Genomic DNA, 19,795 nt, shown 5'->3' with positions numbered 1-19,795 from the left:
ACAGTTTAGTTCAATTTATTATTATCTCTCAAAGATAAACTATGTTTGCACTCACTAACAATCCCTTCAATACATATAGTAGAATACAAAATAATAAAACACAAGATTTACAACAGCTGAAACAGGTCTGGAATCTTGAGCACTGGGTTCTATTCGGTAATTCCTTTATCTCACAAACATGTCATTTTTTTATCATGATTTATTTATTGGAGTTATATATACACAACCCTTAGAGTGCTGCACCATTTGGGAGCCATGAACTTACTTAATGAATTCTTCAGTCCAAAGGTTCTGTAATGCTGTAAATCGCTAAAATGTGTGCTTTTCAGAGATGAGCCTACTTTTCCCAGAAGGGAGACCATATATTTAGTGGTTTAATGTTAACAGTGAAGTTGCTTTCCCAGTTACTTGTCACCCAAACTAGGGTTAGAAATGAGGAAGTTTTACTTTCTTTTATTTATTTATTTAAATTAATTAAATATGAATAATAAGATAAGTAAATATCTAAAGTAATCAGATTCATATCAGATTCATTCATTCATTGTTTGTAACTGCTTATACAGTTCAGGGTCGCAGTGGTCTACCCGGAATGACTGGGCACAAGGCAGGAATGTCTCTAGGCAGTGTTCATCTAGAATGTTCATCAGCAGCACACCTAATTTAACATAATAATGTACTACTTAGAACTGGAGGTGAATTACAATTAATGTTCGTCTGCAATGATATGATGGTTGAAACAGCAAACCAATTAACATATTTATTACCGCTAATTATTTTATGAATATTATTTCAATTTATTAAAGGTTTAGTGTTTTCCTGAGCAACACAATATCTTACTACCGCTTATCAAAATCATTAATTCGTCCATTCATTGTCCATAACCACTTATTCAATTCAGGGCCGTGGTGGTTACGGAGCCTATCCAGAATCACTGGGCGGAAGGCGGGAACACACCCTGGAGGGGGTGACACACACTCACATATTCACTCACACCTACAGACATATTTAAGTCACCAATCCACCTACCAATATGTGTTTTTGGACTATGGGAGAAAACCGGAACCCCCAGAGGAAACCTACATGGACACAGGGAGAACACACCAAACTCCAGGTCCCTGAAGCTGTGCAACTATGGCACTACCTGCTGTTCCACCGTGCTGTCCAGAAATCAGATTGAATTAATTTTATATAGTAGTATTTGAATTAAGTTACTGACTGCATTTAGTTACATAATCTTTAAGGTCTATGGGAAAAGATATCTAAAGCATGCTTTAGAGTAAAGCCAGCATTACATTTACTTTGCTGAATTACTGGGCTGTTTGAAATATGATTATGAAGAGGCTTTGTTAGAAAGTTCTCTCATTCCTGTCTAACCAGCTTGACAGTGCATTTTATTGTAAATCTGCTCAGGTTGGGTAGGATTTCTGTTCCTTTATGGAATTTTAATTTACATGTAAATACTGATATTACTGTATAACTGAATCTGAAATGCACAACCCAACATTTTGTAACCCATGTAAAAACATTTCCACAATCTGAAAGCAGAAATCCCTCCTTTAACTAGTCCAAAGGAAAAAAAAACAACAACATTAAATGTGAAATATATGCTATATTACTAACCATTCACCTGCAGCACGTGGGTCTGGGACAACTCCTCGTAGCCATATGCGTGACAGCTATAGTTTCCAATGTGAATGGTTGTCACCTTGGTAATGTAGAGGGAGCCGTCATCGCCAAAGTCCTAATTGAAGAAGAGGGAGGAAGAAGAGAAAGGGACAAAACAGCAGGGAGTCAGCGAACAGAGAGACTATGAATCAACAGTCGCCTGAATGTGAGCGGGCACCAGGGTGCATGCCACCCTGTCACGCTCGCTCGCGCTGATAAATGGCAAGGGTTAAAAATATAGCCAACATTAGCATGATTAATGGCAGCAGTTGTTGTTTTTCAGGGATGCTACAACTCACCTGGGGTTTTAGTGCAGCTTAGAGGGGATTAAAGCATTAAAGAGTTTCGTATTTGGATGAGGTGCAGAGGATAAGCGATTCCTAGAAACTAATGGCCTGCTTTGAAACTCAGGCAGTAACTCCAGTAGCCCCTCGGCTGTGTAGGTTCATGTGTTTAAACTCTGAAGTAGAGTAAGACAGTGATATAGAGTTATAGAGTTATAGGTCATGAGTGTCTGCAGCTGCGTCTAAAATGAAAAACGACTTAATGGTTGGGATGTGCAAACATGGGAATCATAGGACAATAGTATCTTGAGCACATACTGTCAGTGTTGATATAGAACTCCTGGAAAAAAAAAAGGCCTCCAGAAGATTTTACTGTTGGTCCACCATGAAGTTGGGTGCACATTGCTGCTTTACAGGAGGAGGAGGAGGAGGAGGAAGTGGGGGTGGTGGTGAAGAAGAAGATGGAGAAGTATAAGAAGAGGATTTATGGAACATATGTAAAGAGATGAAGACCACTGATGAAGCACTAGAGATTGACCAATACAAAATTTGATGCAATAAATGAGCTACTGTTTCTACAAGGTGGACCAACAAGATAGGTGTATCTAAGGGCGTTTTCACACCTGTAGTTCATTTGTTCTGGTCCGAATCAGTTAAGAAGCTCGTAATATTGAAGCGTTTTTGCCTTGGTTTTGTTTTATTTTCACACAGTGAAAAATCCAAGCACACCATAACGCGTCACCACAAACCACATGACAATGTTCTCGCTGCTGTTTGGTCAGACCTGACTGAGATGAGAGCAAGAATGTAAACACAGGAAGAAGGTCCTGTGTTCTGCATTAGTGTGTTTCTGATCCATTACTCCGATTAGCGGCCTGCAGCGTACACCTTATTGTTGGGTCGGATCGAGGTCGGATCACGTTCTCACAAGAAACGAATCACACCAGAGTTTGTCAGGGACCGGCCAGAGACCACCTCCTCTCAAGGGTCTCAGTGCAGTTGTTTTGGTTTGAATCCAAGTGTGATTACTTCTTTCACACCTGCCCAAGCGAACTGCACCAAGTGTGAAAACAAACCAGAGTTTGTAACTGGACTAAAAAGTGCAGGTGTGAAAACACCCTAATAGTGTGGACAGTGAGTGGGCTCTGTGTTTAAAACCTCCAGCAGCATTGCTGTGTCTGATCCACTTCAGCACAACACACACCACCACATCAGTGTCACTGCACCACTGAGAATGATCCACTCCACTAAATCAGACTTGTTCTGTGTTGATCCTGAGATGGTCCTGATCATTGAAGAACACAGTTAAAGTGGGCTAATCATGTATGCCTTACAACAGAATGGCAACAGTCAGCTACTGTAGAAATACAAAGTTTACCTAATTTTAAAGTGAAGTAGATAAACTGAAGAGACAGAAACAGAATACGAGAACACATATTGAACATTTCACACCTTGGGGAAGAACCATGTGTTTGTGAGGGACAAGGCTTTTTCAGCTGTCAAGAAAACAGCTTGTCTTTAACTACCAGCTGTCACGAGCAAGATGAATAGTGGAATGTGCTTTTCAGACCTTGGTAACACACTGGAGATTGTACAACAGAGTCATTGCAGTGTTTCTTCATCAAACAATAAGGATCAACTGGTGAAGGCATCAGTCAGTCATCCTCCACAACTTCCTCAGCTTGAAGGATTCAGCTGCTCTTATTAATTTTCTGGATGCACAGGCCCCAAACTCTGCATTTCACAAAATCACAAGGATGGGAAGCAATAATTCCTTTGTTACAGCACTAGCTGCCCTTTAGATTTTTGTTTTAATTATCAATTTCTGTGAAGCTACTTTGTGACACCATCAGGTTATACTATTGTTTTTTTTATTTGCAGGAGCAAAGGCATGTAAGCTGATATAAGCCCACACTGTGTACTATATCTGCAGTAATTAGACAGTAATTAGATTTCCATTCTACCCAGAATCATTGGACCCAATGCAGGAACACATCCTGAACGGGGAGCCAATCCATCTCATGGCACCATCTCATACACTCCTCTATTAACTCAGTCACTCAAAGGCAATTGCACAGACTCAGATACACACACACACACACACACACACACACACACACACACACACAAACACACACACACAAACACACACACACCTGTAGACAATCCCAGACATCCTGTCCATTCAATAATTCATTAATTGTCTGTAACTGCACAAAAAAATAAAATAAATAAATAAATAAAAGAACAGACCACTATATAAATCATCATATTATAATCATAATATTCTATAATCATCAGAATGAACAGTAATTACAGTAATTATAATAATATGTTAAAGTTGGTATAAAAAGTTATTATCCTTTTATTGTTCTTAATACTGTGAATAATTTTTGTAGAAGCCAAACAACTACTAATAGATTATTATTGAGTATTTGCATATTTTTGAAATGTGTATTATTGGATTTTTGGCCTTTTGTGTTCTTTTTACAAATCCTTTTAATTATTACATTATTCCTGCCGGTGATAACATACCAACTCTCTGATTTACCTTCAGTAATCATAACAGATTTCTTTTCCAATAAATAAATGAAAAAATAAAGAAATTAAAGTTTTATTTTGTTAGTTAATGGAAGATATATGGGGTAATGTTCATGATCAACAAAATTGGACGCAACTTCACATGCTTCCTTGAAAAGAATGTGTTGTGCTTGCTTTTGCAATAAGACTGGGTTTGAGAAGGTCTAAACTTTTTTCAAAACTGTCACCTCTGCTGTGGTGTCACACCACCCACCTTCTTGCAGGCACATATATTTCTGTCCACAAAACGAACACATGGTAAACCTGCTCTTGGGGCACACAAAATTAGTTTTCCACGGTTAGGCATATTTAACACCACAGTGCAGACACAAAATTAGAGCCCAGGGTCTCCCATCTGTTTAATTTTGTGAAATTTTTCCCTAAAAGCAATAGGTTTTTGAAGTAACTTGAAGTTTTTAATAAAGTCTACAAGTCCAGAACAGATGGGATTTTGATAAAAAAAAAAAAACCTACAAAAATAAGTTTCAATGACCAAGATCAGCCATTTTTATGTTTTGCTAACACTGCTTTGCTTAACCAGTCTTAGCAATGGAGATTAAGATTTTCTGCATGAGCATATATTTAAATGGAAAAGTATTCCCTAATAAACAGATGGAATGCTTGGTGACTGCTATATGTTAAACAGTGCATTAAATAACATTATTTCAATCTTAAAAGGTTTCCTTTGTTGCAAGGGCTCAGTTTTCACGAATCTTTTGTAAAAAATAAGAAGAAGAAAAGAAATTGTGATGCCTACAGCACACACACAAAGATTAAGGATGGGGCAAAAGATACAAGTCACACACCATTCTTCCCGTTTAAGCGGATGAATAAATGTATGAAATTAATGCGACACGACTCACCAAACAAGATGAATGTGATAAAAATAGCCATATAGCAGTACTTTGGAAAAATTATGTTACCTAACGCAGTCCAGTGCTGCATCAAACAGTGCTGAGTTCTCTGGGCCCAGCTCATCTCAGATTGTTTAGAAGACAGTGTAAATATGTGGTAAGATTCTGTCCAAGATTCTGTTTGTCCAATGTTCTGTTTGTTTTTGGGAATCCTAATTTTCTGTGCCAAAGACAAAGGGACCATCAAGGCTGTTAACAGCCAAAGGTGCATAAGCCAACATCTGTCATTTTGTGGGAGTGCAGCAGTGACCAGAGATTGACTTGCATATGTGTGAAGCCCCCATTTATGTGAAGGCAATTATCGGGATTTTAAAGAGATGTATGCTGCCACTAAGACGAGTCCTTGATGGACTCTCTTCCTGGGAAAAATGGGCTGATCACCATGAGAGCCTTGCCTTTGTCAGTATTGTTGGAATTATGGGACTGGAGCTTATTCAGTGTTGTACACTTCCAAATTTGACTGCATATTCAAATTTTCAGGTAGATACTTGTTTGTTTAAATCCCTTGGCAACATTAAACGTGGATGTCATGGTACACATCCAGCAAAGTTTAAATGAGGTAAAAAAAAAAAAAATTAAATCACCAGTCACACGAAAAAAAAACAAACACAATCAAAAAAACTCATCACGTCAAATTCACTCATCAGACCTGTCTGAAAAAGTTCTGGGCATGATTTTAATATTTGAACACTCAGGAAATTTGTCTCTGTTTGTACCTTTAATTAGGGAATATAATTGTACCTTATTCTGTTATAATTTTAGATTTAAAAATTGTGTTGATTTCATATGCCCCATTTAATTTCTAAGACTTATGTTTTTATATTTGACACAGTTCGATAATGAAAACTTACATATTCAGTATACATATTCAAAAACAAACAAAAAAAAATTGCTCCAAACACATTTTATAATACTTACTTACCTGTTTTACGTTATGATTTCAGTGACATGAGGCAGATAAATGGTGTACTAAAATGTAGCATAATTATGCTAAATGCTTAAATCCCATGAGGGCAAAAAAGGCTTATTTTCAACTACAAAAGTGCAGAGAAATTGAAGCTAAACACAGCACATAGCCATTTTAGATGGCAATTTTGATTCATGTTCCACCACTTCCCACAAAGTCCACTCCCCTTCATGTTTATGTATATTGCTGAGGCATATGAATGTTAGATTTAAAAAAAAAAAAAATAAGTATATTGTGACCTTGGCTAATATAAAGTACCGAGAATATTTATGAAAACTACACAGGCTAAAAAAATGATGGTCTGTGCAGTAGGCTATAATATAGTCATTAACCATAAAAATTCATGATCCGTGCACACCTGCCCACATTTATTTCAGGTGATGGCACAATTTGATACATCCAAATATCAAAAAAATAAATAAATAAATAAATAAATAAAAAAAGATTAAATCTGCATTATTCCAATCTGGAATGAAGGCTGATCCTGTGATTACAGTTAAGAAGAATATATAATATGGCACTCTACACAAATACTGCTTAGTGTTACTGCCTAATCATGGATTTGAGTGGCTTGCATAATAGTCAATAACGATGGAGCAGCATAGGCTTAAGTTATTTTGCGCATAGCTGCAAAACTTCTGAAGCACATCTGCACTATTACACCTCAACAAAGCACTTCACTCTTGCAATTAATTTTAAAAGTCTTGCCATTATGCCTTGGTTTACTGATTTGTATTTATTTACTTTGCAGCTTGTCTTTGTTGTAAGAACAATGCATGCATTTCACAATTAATAAGTACTCTACACATTAGGATATGATTGGATGTCTCACCCTTCAGGCATTGTGGCCCATTTTCTGTTTACATTAACTTCCTCCATGGCTACTTCCCTGGACTGAATAATACCTCTTTGTCCTCTGTACGAAAAGGTGACACATTATTATGTCTTGATGAAGGGCACTTTACATATTGAGTAGCTTCACTCACCCTAAGTAATTGTGCTGTGATTTCTTTTTTTTTTTTTTTTTACATAGAGTGGCAGAAACGAAACCACTTGACCACTTCTTCAGGTGGATAATATATACATTCTTTAGAGACAAAAATGTGTAGTTCTGATTTACTTTCCAATTAACATTGAATGTTGAATGTGAGCACTGAGTGAATTTGATTGGGGTAAGACACTAAAATGAAAACATTATTGATATTCTAAATCCCAAATAAATTCTGTTTACCATTTTAAAATATTCATTTGCAAGAGTGTATTATTTTAAAACCCAAGAATTTAAATTTGAGCGCAGACTCCTACTTTAGTTAAATTTGGCCGACACCTTGTTTTCTTCAACGTTCACCCCTTTCAGGGCTCGCTGGAAATGGAAATTATGTAAGACCTTATGCAAATTTATTCTAAATTGATTTTTAATCAAGTTTACAGCAGACAAATATGTAACAGTGAAAATGACAGGTTTGGTTAGTTTGCTTCAAAGTTTGGTATGCTTTACTTTGTAGTCCCATACTTTGTCTCTAAATAATGTCCCTGCAATAGAACAAACATGCATATTTCATAACATTTAAATCACCTGGCAACTTAAAGCTTTAATTTGTATTTATGTGTATCTTTTTCCTTTGCACCCACAAATACTTTAACAAAGTACATCTAATTAATTCTTTCACCAAAATTCGATGTATCCACTGGATTTCACCATTTCTCCTCTTTCCATGTAAAACACTTACATGAGCATTCTATAACTATTCCTGACATGGCTCACCCTGCCCACACTTCTCTGCCTCAAGGCTGCTTGCAATACCATAGCGATGCATTCAGAAAAGTTTGCGCATGTGCAATGGCAATAATGTGTGATCAGCCCATTGATTTGGTACTGTCTGTACATTTAAATGAACAAATGTGTAAATTAATATGAATTAATGGAATAAAACCATCCAAAATGCTACATTTTATGGTGTATTATACCACAGTTAGTTCTGAATGACACTCCATGAGTGCCAATATTGCACAATAAAAGCACTCTGACCAAAAGTCTTCAAGTATTACTCTGCAAAATACACTTAATCTAGCAACAAAGCCATTGCTAACAAGACAAGTGTTTGGGTGAGTGTGTTCCTGGTAGTCCTTTTCTACCAACTTGAAACTGGTGCTGTTCCCCTTCACACACCTAATTGTAAAAGGTTAAATTTGAAATGGGTTCTGGAACCCAAAAAGTTTATTCCTACCGGGAACTAAGGTGTAGTAGGTTTTTCAGCAGGAACCATGATAACGTTTCTGGATGTGTAAAGCTAAAGTAGCTTAAGAAATGACACAAAAACAAAAAATCACTGGGAAATAAAACAGTAAAATGCTCATTCTCAATGTTTGCAGGAGTTGTGGTCAACGTGAGTCAAGGCCCTTTTTTATAACTATGAAAATAAACAATTCTTATTATTTTATTTATTAATTTATTTATTTTTGTATGTTTATCTGCTGCTACCTTTCACAAGCTCAGCAGGCAGCAGGATGACTCTGGAGCCACACTCTAAAAAAACTCACTTTGAAATTAAACAGACAAACATGGGTAGTACTTGCACATGTGTATCTTATATCAATATGAACCTACTGTAAACAGTGAATTGACCGTGACAATATCCTGACTCTGTCCGTTTACCTATGCTCTGGTGCTGCCCTGGTTAAAATACACAACAGTGACACAGCCTTGGTTTCCATCAGAACTTGTGCAAATATGGACAGCACCAAGGATTAAAAATCCTGAGTGCAGTTCAAGACCAGAGATTGGTGGAAAAATCTAGAAGAAATTTATGAAGGGATGGAACTATTTTACCTTGCAGAATGTTGATAAACAAATAGTGCCAATATCTCACGTTATAGAAGGCCCTCTTATGTATAATTGCTTAAACATTCTGGCAGCTGCTGGTAACTGGATATGGAAGGTACTCACTGGGAATATCCAAGCGTTCACTGCAACCCCCTATTCATCATTTGGGAATTGTTGAGGTGTTTTATGCTATTGTTGTTTGTTTGCGTGTGTTGTTGACGTGGTGTGTGGTGTTTGTTGTTTGGCAGAGCATTGTCCAGTGTTTGGGTGTCAATAGATAAGGGCTCTGCTGGTTCTGTCACATATCAAGCCCAATACAGCTTAACACTTGTTTTTGTTCACAATGCCCTTGTTAGTAAAATGTTTAAAAACATTGCATGCATCTGTAAACATAAATATTTATTACACGTGACCCAGTCTTGCTAAGAGCTCAAAAGAGACTTCAATGTCTCTGCAGCAATTACTAGTACAACTGGCTATGTCACTTTGGCGGTTCAAGTGCAAGTGTTCTAGTTCATGTTCCTGTTGCCCTGTGTACTACTGTCGATGTGGGGAGCCGTTCATTAACAACATAATTAGAAAATTCTAATCAGCCGGTGGATAAACACAACCCCATGCTGTCAGGAATGCAGGTGAACTAAATACAGTGCTTCATTAAGCCAACAACCATTTCCAACTGCATATCTGTTCTGTTCATTTCTAACATTTCTTATTCTTTTTTCCATTTTAAATACAGTTGAGGTCTTTGAAATCAGCTCCTGAGATCCAAATGATTGTTACAGGATTGTAACAGGATAATGGTAGTGCAAGGATTATTTGGAATAAATCCTCTTAATAATATGAGATCCTGTTAATGAATATTGTAATTCATAAATTGTTTTGCTAAGAGAGCTTTCTTTTACTTCTAACATTGATTAATTGGTGAAAAAAATAAATGTGATTGGACTCCAACTGCGCACTGGCAGACTATCAGATATTTAGCAGCCATCCAATTAAATTACACTGCTGTGCTTATTTCTACAAATATTTCTAAGCAAAGCTGGAATGTTTGATGCTGTTTTCACCTCAAGCTGGCTCTTTCATTAGGCTCTCAAAAGGCAAGGTATATTTGCATTGCACATTTCACAAGAAAACACTGCTGTCTGAACAAGCCTCTGACATTGAAAAGGGACAAACTCCAAAAACTTCTCACATCATATTCATGGCCTACATGTGGCAATAATTACTCAAACCATAAGTACTATGTGTATAACTGTATGACTATACACTGTTTTTTATAGAGCGCACTCCGAAAATAAGCATATTAGATGTAGTGGATATGATGAATGTGTATTAATTTCTAATAAGAAATTTTGCTAGTTTTCAGATACATCTCTAACCAAGAGCGTAAGGTGAGATAAACCTCCAGAGCAGGCCCATAAAACCCCCTCCAAAGACCCTTTTTTATGACTTAAGGACCCCCAGGGTCAAGAAAAGAATGCAGAGAGACACAGAGACTCAATCTTGATTGAAACCCACAATGCCCTCTTTAAAGGACACCTTTTTAAAGACTGTTAACTCTAAAAGACTCAAACATCCCAAAGTTCTTACATGGAAAACAAGTTGTATATGGGCACAACTGTTTGAAATGAATCCCGTTTTGACAATCAAAATAGGTGGAATTAATTTACATGTGTTTAAAGTCATTTTTGTTTATATGAATTTATGTAGAACAAAGGTAGCCACATACTGTGTGTTTAGTTGGTTAATAATTATATAGAACATGGTTATCTTTTCCTTAATTATATTACTTTGTGTTAACATATAATAATCTTTTATATTGCAAAGTATTCACTCAGGGATGGTCAAGTCTTTATCTTGTCAAGTGTCATAAATTCTATGTGATGCCACTCCCGAGGTACAGGAAACAGCCAATCAGGAGTAAGAAAAGCTCCAATTCTCCCTCATTGAGGACGAATCAGGTATTCGGGGCGGGTTTTCTAAACTCTAGTTAAAAACCTGTGGCGCCAAATGACACAAGGTTTTTCCAACTTTTGAGCTTTGTAAGGTTTTTCAAGCTTTTTGGGCTTCTGCCCCTTTTTCTCCGACTCTTCACTTCACGGCTCCAGATACTTGGGGCTGAAAAAGGCTAAAAGATGAAAAAGGCTAAAAGAGTAAAATGACCTGAGTTTTGGAAATGACTCTGCAGGCATCAGACTCATGGCTTTCTTAAACAGTCTTGGACCTTTAAAGCGTGGTCCAGATAGAAACTACAGATTAAGAAAAGCTACCTAGCAAAATTTCAGTGCCACACCCAGAGCATGAAGGAAACCTTAGACCTCTGACCCTCCAAACGACGACAACGCCACGAAGAGGACTGCTGCACGCACCCTCAGAATTATCTTCTGAGATGCGGAAACCTGCCCAGGAGAGACCTGCATGGACATGTCTCTCTCTCACAAGGCAGCAGATCAGCGACGACGAAGAATCCCCACAGAGACCTTCAGAACACCGCCAGCTCCGACGGCTGCGTCTGAAAGCCTCGGGAGAAAATGAACGCCCGCGGTTGCAACCTACAAGGCCCGCGTCTGCAATTCTCCAGGAAGTCGTGCCGGAAGGCACCAGCAGCGGCATGCTCCCTGTCGATCTCCGGATACGTAAGGTCACATGGTCTCATGTCTCTCATGGCTCATGGGTTGGTACTGAAAGTTTGCTGGGATAAACTATAGCCTTTCTTAGAACTTAGGACAATAATTATCATAGAGAAATTCCCTCATATATTAATCTCCCTGTTCCCTCATATATCGCTGTAATCCATTTTATTATATGAATGTCTAATCAATATTCATTATTTGATATTATTATTAATAAACCAGTTGTGTGATAAAACCAATCCTTGGTTATTTGTTTGTGTGTGCACCTTTCTTGTATGAAATTATAACTTCTAGTTCAGATTCAATTTCAGAGTCAAGAACCCACGGCAGATCAATGAGCATAATTCATTAATAATAGTTCATTCTAGCTAATTCTGCTGTATAATATGTGAAGATGACCTACTTGTCTAAGCTAAAATTAAGACAGGTAAAGACACTACATATTAGTTAATGGCTCCCAAACATGGAGTTTAGCAAAATGAAATAAATAATTAATTATTAATAAAATAATAATGAATTATCATTGACTGTGCAAATTGTAGTGCAAATGCCACCGCAACGTGTGCATACTACTTCCACTACATAGACTGTCTTACGTTAATGTCTTCCAGATCCAGAAAGTTGAGGACAATGCCATTCCTTTTCCAAATGATCGGTGGCCTCAGCGTCCCTTGGATGGTGCAGGACAGGACGGTGCTCAGGCCCACAGTCACTGTGGTAATGCTTACCCTCTTATCTTCTGGGAGACTAAGCTGAACAACCTCTGAAAAGAGATCAGAACAGAGATCAGGATTTAGCCAAATGTTTAAGTGCATGAACAACATATACCAACAGCATTTGGAATCAGAATGACCTAACTATCCAGCTGCTAAATTTGATACAAGCAAAATAAATGAAACAACACAAAAAATGATGCAAATTAGGCAAATTAGCTCCATATAAGAGAATTCAACACTGCATGTCAGACTCAGAAAAATGCCTGTGAGAAATATGACGTCTAATGGGACATATAATACACACATATTTTTTCCCTTTATTACATTGTTTTCTGGCGGCACGGTGGCGCAGCAGGTAGTGTCGCAGTCACACAGCTCCAGGGGCCTGGAGGTTGTGGGTTCGATCCCAGCTCCGGGTGACTGTCTGTGAGTTGGTGTGTTCTCCCCGTGTCCGCGTGGGTTTCCTCCGGGTGCTCCGGTTTCCTCCCACAGTCCAAAAACACATGTTGCAGGTGGATTGGCGACTCGAAAGTGTCCGTATGTGTGTGTGTCTGTGTTGCCCTGTGAAGGACTGGTGTCCCCTCCAGGGTGTATTCCCGCCTTGCGCCCAATGATTCCAGGTAGGCTCTGGACCCCCCGCGACCCTAAATTGGATAAGCGGTTACAGAGACAGAGACATTGTTTTCTTCTTGGCTAAGATAAAATTAAATAAAAAAAACTCTTTATTCATTTCTTTCTATTTTTTTATCATCCTTTTTCTGTTTGGGTGAGTGAATGAAGCCCTGTGATGTTCTGGCCTCCTCTCGAGTGTGTGATCCTACTTTGCGCTCAGTGATTCTGTGTGGGCTACAGACACACTGCAACCCTGATCAGGAAGAGGCAGTTACAGAAGATAAATAAATGAGTGAATGTTTCTATGTGAATAACTGAAATTTCTATCATTTCATGTTAATTATGCATACAAATATCTAGGTATGACCGTCCCTTGATTTGTTTTAGTCAGGGAAGAGAGTCCTTTCTGCACCTGCAATAGGTTTTTATTCCTCAAATTCAAACAACTTAAAACCATGGGGTTTAGAGGACCCTTGGCCCATCCTGTCTAAATGATTGGAATAAAATGCTATAAATACTATATGTGCGCATGACCCTAGGTCAGTAATTGTCTATATTGTTACAGCAGAAATACCTGTGATGGTGCAATATATAATAATTTTCCAGATCTGACAGAGGTCCAACTGGGGCACTGGCATAAGTGCTTGAGCTACTTATCCCTTTACTGGAATTTTGAAGATCCTACAGTTTGCCATAAATTATTTAAATAACATATGTCATCTGAGCCTTGACTGGTGTTATTCTGCTCTAGTGTTGGAAACTAATGGAATCTAGCTGCCAAGCAGGTTAATTTAATATATGTGATTTTTCAAAGGACTACATAATAAAGACAAACGTGAGCTTACGTCTACTGCAGTCAAGTGTATACTGCTGGGGAGAATAACATGTGGTTTTGTTCCTAAAAGTAGATTAATGACCACTTTCAATATTGAAAATAATAATAATAATACTGGGCAAAAATTGTGACCACTTTTGCACAATTAGCAAATATTTGGGGAAAATCTGATCAGGCATTTATAGAGCTAATTAAGTTGTCCTCCATGTAGCAGCTCCCTTCCTGGGCAAGAACACCAGGGCATACTATATTTTTAATGCCTGTCCCACACTGCAGGGTTTCAAAAGTCCTAACTGATGTTCAAACCGAAGACAACTTCACATTTTTCCACAATTTTTCTGTTGCATGATCATTGTTATTCCTCAAAGTCCCCACACTACACAAACAGCCCTGAATGAAACACCCCACACTTTCAGACTGCTCACGCCCGACAGACAGCTCCAGTCCTCGAAACCTCTTGGGAGTTTATCTCAAGTTGCTACATCGCAAGAGCATGCGGGTTGTTTCACTCACAGTAAGGCTGTGTCTGAAACAGAAGGCAGTCAGTGCCTTCGAAGACAGTATTTTGCAATGAAGGTGTTTGTAAGTAAGTCACAAATCACACCATAACGCCTGCTCGGCTCTCATTGGTTTATGATCTTTCAGGAATGACGTTAATCTTCCATTTTACACTTGAAAGTCGGCGTCCACCCCACACTACAGCATTCGAAGTCGTAAATATTGAACATGTTTCATATTTACACTTCACAATCGGGGCAACCCCGACCGGAGAAGACATCAGAGGAGCAAAGATTAGATCATGGACTCCCCAAACTACAGGATATTCTGAAAAGACAATAATTTACTGTCTCCCTAAAATTGGGAGAAATTTTGCAATTGTCAGCCCAATTATCCTGTGGTGTTGGCCAGGATTAAGACTCCTTAGGCAAAATCCGGATAACTACCTATCCAAACCATTGCCCTGCCTCTTTACCATATTTAAATTGTAGGTCTTGTGAGAATCTGTCAATATCAGAAATGTAGTTGGTGAAATATTTTTTTATTAATGTTACCTGAAGAGGCTAATTTTAATCTTACATTACTATAGCTGACACTGCACTGAAAAAAAAAAAAAAAAAAAATTCCAAGAATAAAGTCAGAATATTCTTAGAATAAAATGTGAATAACTATGAGAAAATCGGAATATTTTGAGAATTATGAAATCCAAATATTTAGAAAGGGACATTCCTAGTGTGTGCAGCAGTTTAGAGTAAGTTGTGATGGAAGCAGGAAAGTGAAGAGCCTTATTATTTATTAGACGTTTCAATCTACATGAGATGATGACAAAACTAGCCAATGCAACCACTGACTACTCACTGCAATACATATGGCTTTAGTTTATGTGTCCATAAGCCATTGGAGTCTCACTTAGCATGCCGGAGTTCCACTCCCTTGGATTGATCATTTTCAAGATCATTCTTATTGTATACTATGAAACTACAGGGTGGGCCTTTTATATGGATACACCTTAATAAAATGGGAATGGTTGGTGATATTAACTTCCTGTTTGTGGAACATTAGTATATGGGATGATGACCATGGTGGCTATTTTGAAGTCGGCCATTTTTGATCCAAGTTTTGTTTTTTCAATGGAAAGAGAGTCATGTGACACATCAAACCTATTGGGAATTTCACAAGAAAACAATGGTGTGCTTGGTTTTAAAGTTTCTTTCATGAGTTATTTACAAATTTCTGACCACTTATAAAATGTGTTCAAAGTGCTGCCCATTGTGTTGGATTGTCAATGCAACCCTCTTCTCCCACTCTTCACACACTGATAGCAACACCGCAGGAGAAATGCTAGCACAGGCTTCCAGTATCCATAGTTTCAGGTGCTGCACACCTTGATGGTATGGTGTGGTATATCTCCAATAATAAAAATAATCCGAGAGCACTGTTTTACTGTGTTTTCTAGAATTACAAAAAATCAAGCAGGTTCTGAACAACTAATTCCAGCAACTCTCACCAGTAAAGATTTTATGGACTTTTTTTTTTTTTTAATAATAAAATTGAGAATATTAGACAACAAACTCAAGCCACAGCATCAAATCCATCCTGGCTGCCACCCGATGTGAATGATATAAAACATAATATAACTGTAAAAGAAAGACTTGAAACCTTTTACCCACTCCCACAATTAGAACTAGAGAAGATTATCACCTCCGCAAACTGTACAACTTGCACACTTGATGCAATTCCCACAAAGTTGCTCAAAGAAGTACTACCAGCTATTATTGATCCTCTTTTAACTATAGTAAACTCATCCCTTAGTCTGGGCCATGTACCCAAAGCTTTTAAACTAGCAGTTATTAAACCTATGATCAAGAAACCAAATCTTGATGCTATTACACTGTCTAATTACAGGCCTATTTCTAATTTGCCATTTCTGTCCAAGATCTTAGAAAGAGCTGTGGCCCAACAACTTAGTTCATATCTACATAAGAATCATATATATGAAAAATTCCAATCTGGATTCAGGCAACATCATAGTACAGAGACAGCTCTAGTCAAGATAACAAATGATCTTCTTCTTGCCTCTGATCAAGGCCATGTATCCCTGTTGGTGCTTCTTGACCTAAGCGCAGCCTTCGATACAATAGACCACAATATTCTCATAGAAAGGTTAGAAAACATGGTTGGAATCACAGGGACAGCCCTATTATGGTTCAAATCTTACTTAACGGAACGTTATCAATTCGTAAAAGTAAACAATCTAAATTCAAATTATTCTAAAGTAAGATTTGGAATTCCACAAGGCTCTATTTTAGGACCATTATTATTTACATTATACATGTTACCGCTAGGCACAGTTATAAGAAACCATGACATTAACTTTCACTGTTACGCAGACGACACACAATTGTATATTTCAGCCAAGCCCGATGACAAACACAGATAAAAGAAAATAGAGGACTGTGTAAAAGACGTGAAAGGCTGGATGTTGCGTAACTTCCTCCTTCTAAACAGCAAAAAAATAGAGGTCCTGCTTTTGGGTCCAAAAGTGGCAAGAAATAAATTATCAGATTTAATTTTAAATCTCGCTGACTCTCCAATTAAACCTGGTTCAGCAGCAAAAAATCTTGGTGTCATAATTGACCCAGATTTATCATTTGATCAACACATAGGTAGTATCACTAGGACAGCTTTTTTACATCTTCACAATATTGCTAAGATTAGAAATGCCTTATCCCTTCAGGACGCAGAAACATTAGTACATGCCTTTATTATTTCAAGGCTTGACTACTGTAACGCACTACTGTCAGGATGCACCAGCAGCAATTTACGAAAACTTCAACTAGTTCAAAATGCTGCAGCTAGGGTCCTCACTAAAACTAGAAAATTTGAACATATCAGCCCAGTTTTATCATCACTTCATTGGCTGCCTGTTAAATTCCGCATTGACTACAAAATTTTGTTATTAACATATAAAGCTCTACATGGGCTTGCTTCTGAATATCTTCAAGATACAATTTCCTATTATGAGCCTCCACGTTCACTCAGATCACAGAATACTGGATTTTTAATTGTTCCCAGAATTCAGAAGGCCTCAGCTGGGGGAAGAGCCTTTTCTTATAAAGCCCCCAGACTCTGGAATGATCTTCCAGAAAATGTTCGGGACTCAGACACAGTCGCAATCTTCAAATCTAGACTAAAAACACATTTGTTTAGTTTATCTTTTGGTAGCTAATACTCCCCCATAGATAAAGGTGGCAGATCCGGGGGGTCCATGGACACAGGGAATTATAGTAAACTGAGACGCTGGTGCTGTCGTCCCGCCGCTTCTCGCGATCACTCAGGTTTGTTGACGGTGGAGCGGAGGGATGCCAGTGTTTCAGGATGCTCCCGTGTCTGTGTGTCCTCCTGGTTCTCTCCTTTTAGTTAAAGCTGTCATAGTCAGGTCTGCCGGAGTCATTAGCCACACTCTGGAAATTTTCATATTTTCTACTTTACAAACACAAAACAGTTCAAAACTAATTCCATCCCTTTACATCTTTCCGAGTAAACAACTGCCCACCTGTCTGTCTGGACACTGATGGATGACTGTCGAGACCCTCCTCCACGCTTCAGACCAGCTGCCCACGCTCCAGCAACCACCAAGTGCCTTGAAGCTGTCCCTACTCTGAAGTTCTCATGGACTACTAACTATCATCACCAGTAGATTGACCAGAGGAGGATGGGTCACCCCTTGTGAGCCTTGGTTCCTCCCAAGGTTTCTTCCTCAGCTGGGGGAGTTTTTCCTTGCCACTGTCGCCCCTGGCTTGCTCACTTGAGGGTTTTACATTTGTTTTTACATTTCATGTCAAATCTTTGTCTTACTGGAATTCTGTGAAGCTGCTTTGTGACAACATCAGTTGTGAAAAGCGCTATATAAATAAATTTGATTTGATTTGATTTATATGGGGTACAAAGATAGTGGGGCCATTCTTCATCAATGGAAACCTCAAGGCCATTGTATACACGAACTTGCTACATGATGATGTGTTTTCCTCTTTATGCACTGAAGCTGGCACGTTCCCTGAGTTTTTCCAGCAAGATGGTGCACCACCACATTATGGGTGTCAGGTCCGAGCATTCCTAGATAAACAGTTTCCTGGAAAGTGGATTGGTCGTCTTGGGCCAGTTGAATTGCCCCCAAGGTCTCCCGAACGGACCCCCTTAGACTTTTATCTTTGGGGTCATCTGAAGGCAATTGTCTATGCTGTGAAGATATGAGATGTGCAGCACCTGTAACTACGGATACTGGAAGCCTGTGCTAGCATTTCACCTGCTGTGTTGCTATCAGTGGGTGAAGAGTGGGAGAAGAGGTTTGCATTGACAATCTAACACAATGGGCAGCACTTTGAATACATTTTACAAGTGGTCAGAAACTTGTAAATAACTCATGACAGAATAAAGCTATTGGTTAAAACCAAGCACACCATTGTTTTTCTTGTGAAATTCCCAATATGTTTGATGTGTCACATGACCCTCTTCCAATTAAAAAAAACAAAATTTGGATCCAAAATGGCCGACTTCACTCCTCCCATATACTAATGTGCCACAAACAGGAAGTTAATATTACCAACCATTCCCATTTTATTAATGTGTATCTGTATAAATGGCCCACCCTGTATATGTACCCTTCTGAATAAACACAGGTTCTTGTACAACCATTATTCAATTACTACTATAAGTCTCGTTCTGATGTGCCACAGGACTGAACACTTATTTATTCATGAAGCTTATAAAATAGTATAACTTTAGCCATAAAGAATAGTATAACTTTAGCATTCCTCAATGTGTATAAAAATGGTTGGGTCTGCTTCATTATACATGCAGCAGGTTTATTCTTAGAATAATTCCAAAATTTCTCTGAATTATTCTGATTTTTTCTCCAAAATATTCAGACTTTAATCTTGGAGTTTTCTGATTTTATTCTCTGAATATTCTGACTGTATTCCTGCAACTTCCTTATTTATTATTTTTATTTTTTTGTTCAATGCAGTGGCCCTAAAACTGTTGTATATTATTGATTGATTGCAAAAGAATACCAAGATTTGGATTGCATAAATGGAGTCAATTTTGCCCTCAGCAGTGTGCAAACAGGTTTGTTCCACCCTCATCAAGAACTACTTCACATTTTCAGCCTGTGTATTGCATTGTATATTCAAGTTTTCTTTTGTGTTAGCTTAAACATTAGCTTAGCCCAGAGGTCACAAATAGACAGATTGTGGTCTGGGTCCAGG

General features: G+C 38.2%; 1 protein-coding gene across 1 annotated transcript in view; it reads right to left on the bottom strand.

Annotated features, from left to right (window-relative positions):
• Positions 1-19,795, bottom strand: part of fstl4 (follistatin-like 4) — a 285,490-nt gene that overhangs the window by 21,980 nt on the left and 243,715 nt on the right. The window contains exons 7-8 of the mRNA XM_066646169.1: positions 12,464-12,630; positions 1,621-1,741 (exon numbers count right to left, since the gene is read on the bottom strand). Of these exons, the coding sequence (XP_066502266.1) occupies positions 1,621-1,741; positions 12,464-12,630 (288 nt within the window). The remainder of the gene's footprint in view (positions 1-1,620; positions 1,742-12,463; positions 12,631-19,795) is intronic.

The sequence above is a fragment of the Hoplias malabaricus genome, chromosome 15, assembly GCF_029633855.1.
Source record: "Hoplias malabaricus isolate fHopMal1 chromosome 15, fHopMal1.hap1, whole genome shotgun sequence".
NCBI classification, from domain to species: domain Eukaryota; kingdom Metazoa; phylum Chordata; class Actinopteri; order Characiformes; family Erythrinidae; genus Hoplias; species Hoplias malabaricus.
This window is presented reverse-complemented; position numbering and strand designations above follow the sequence as displayed.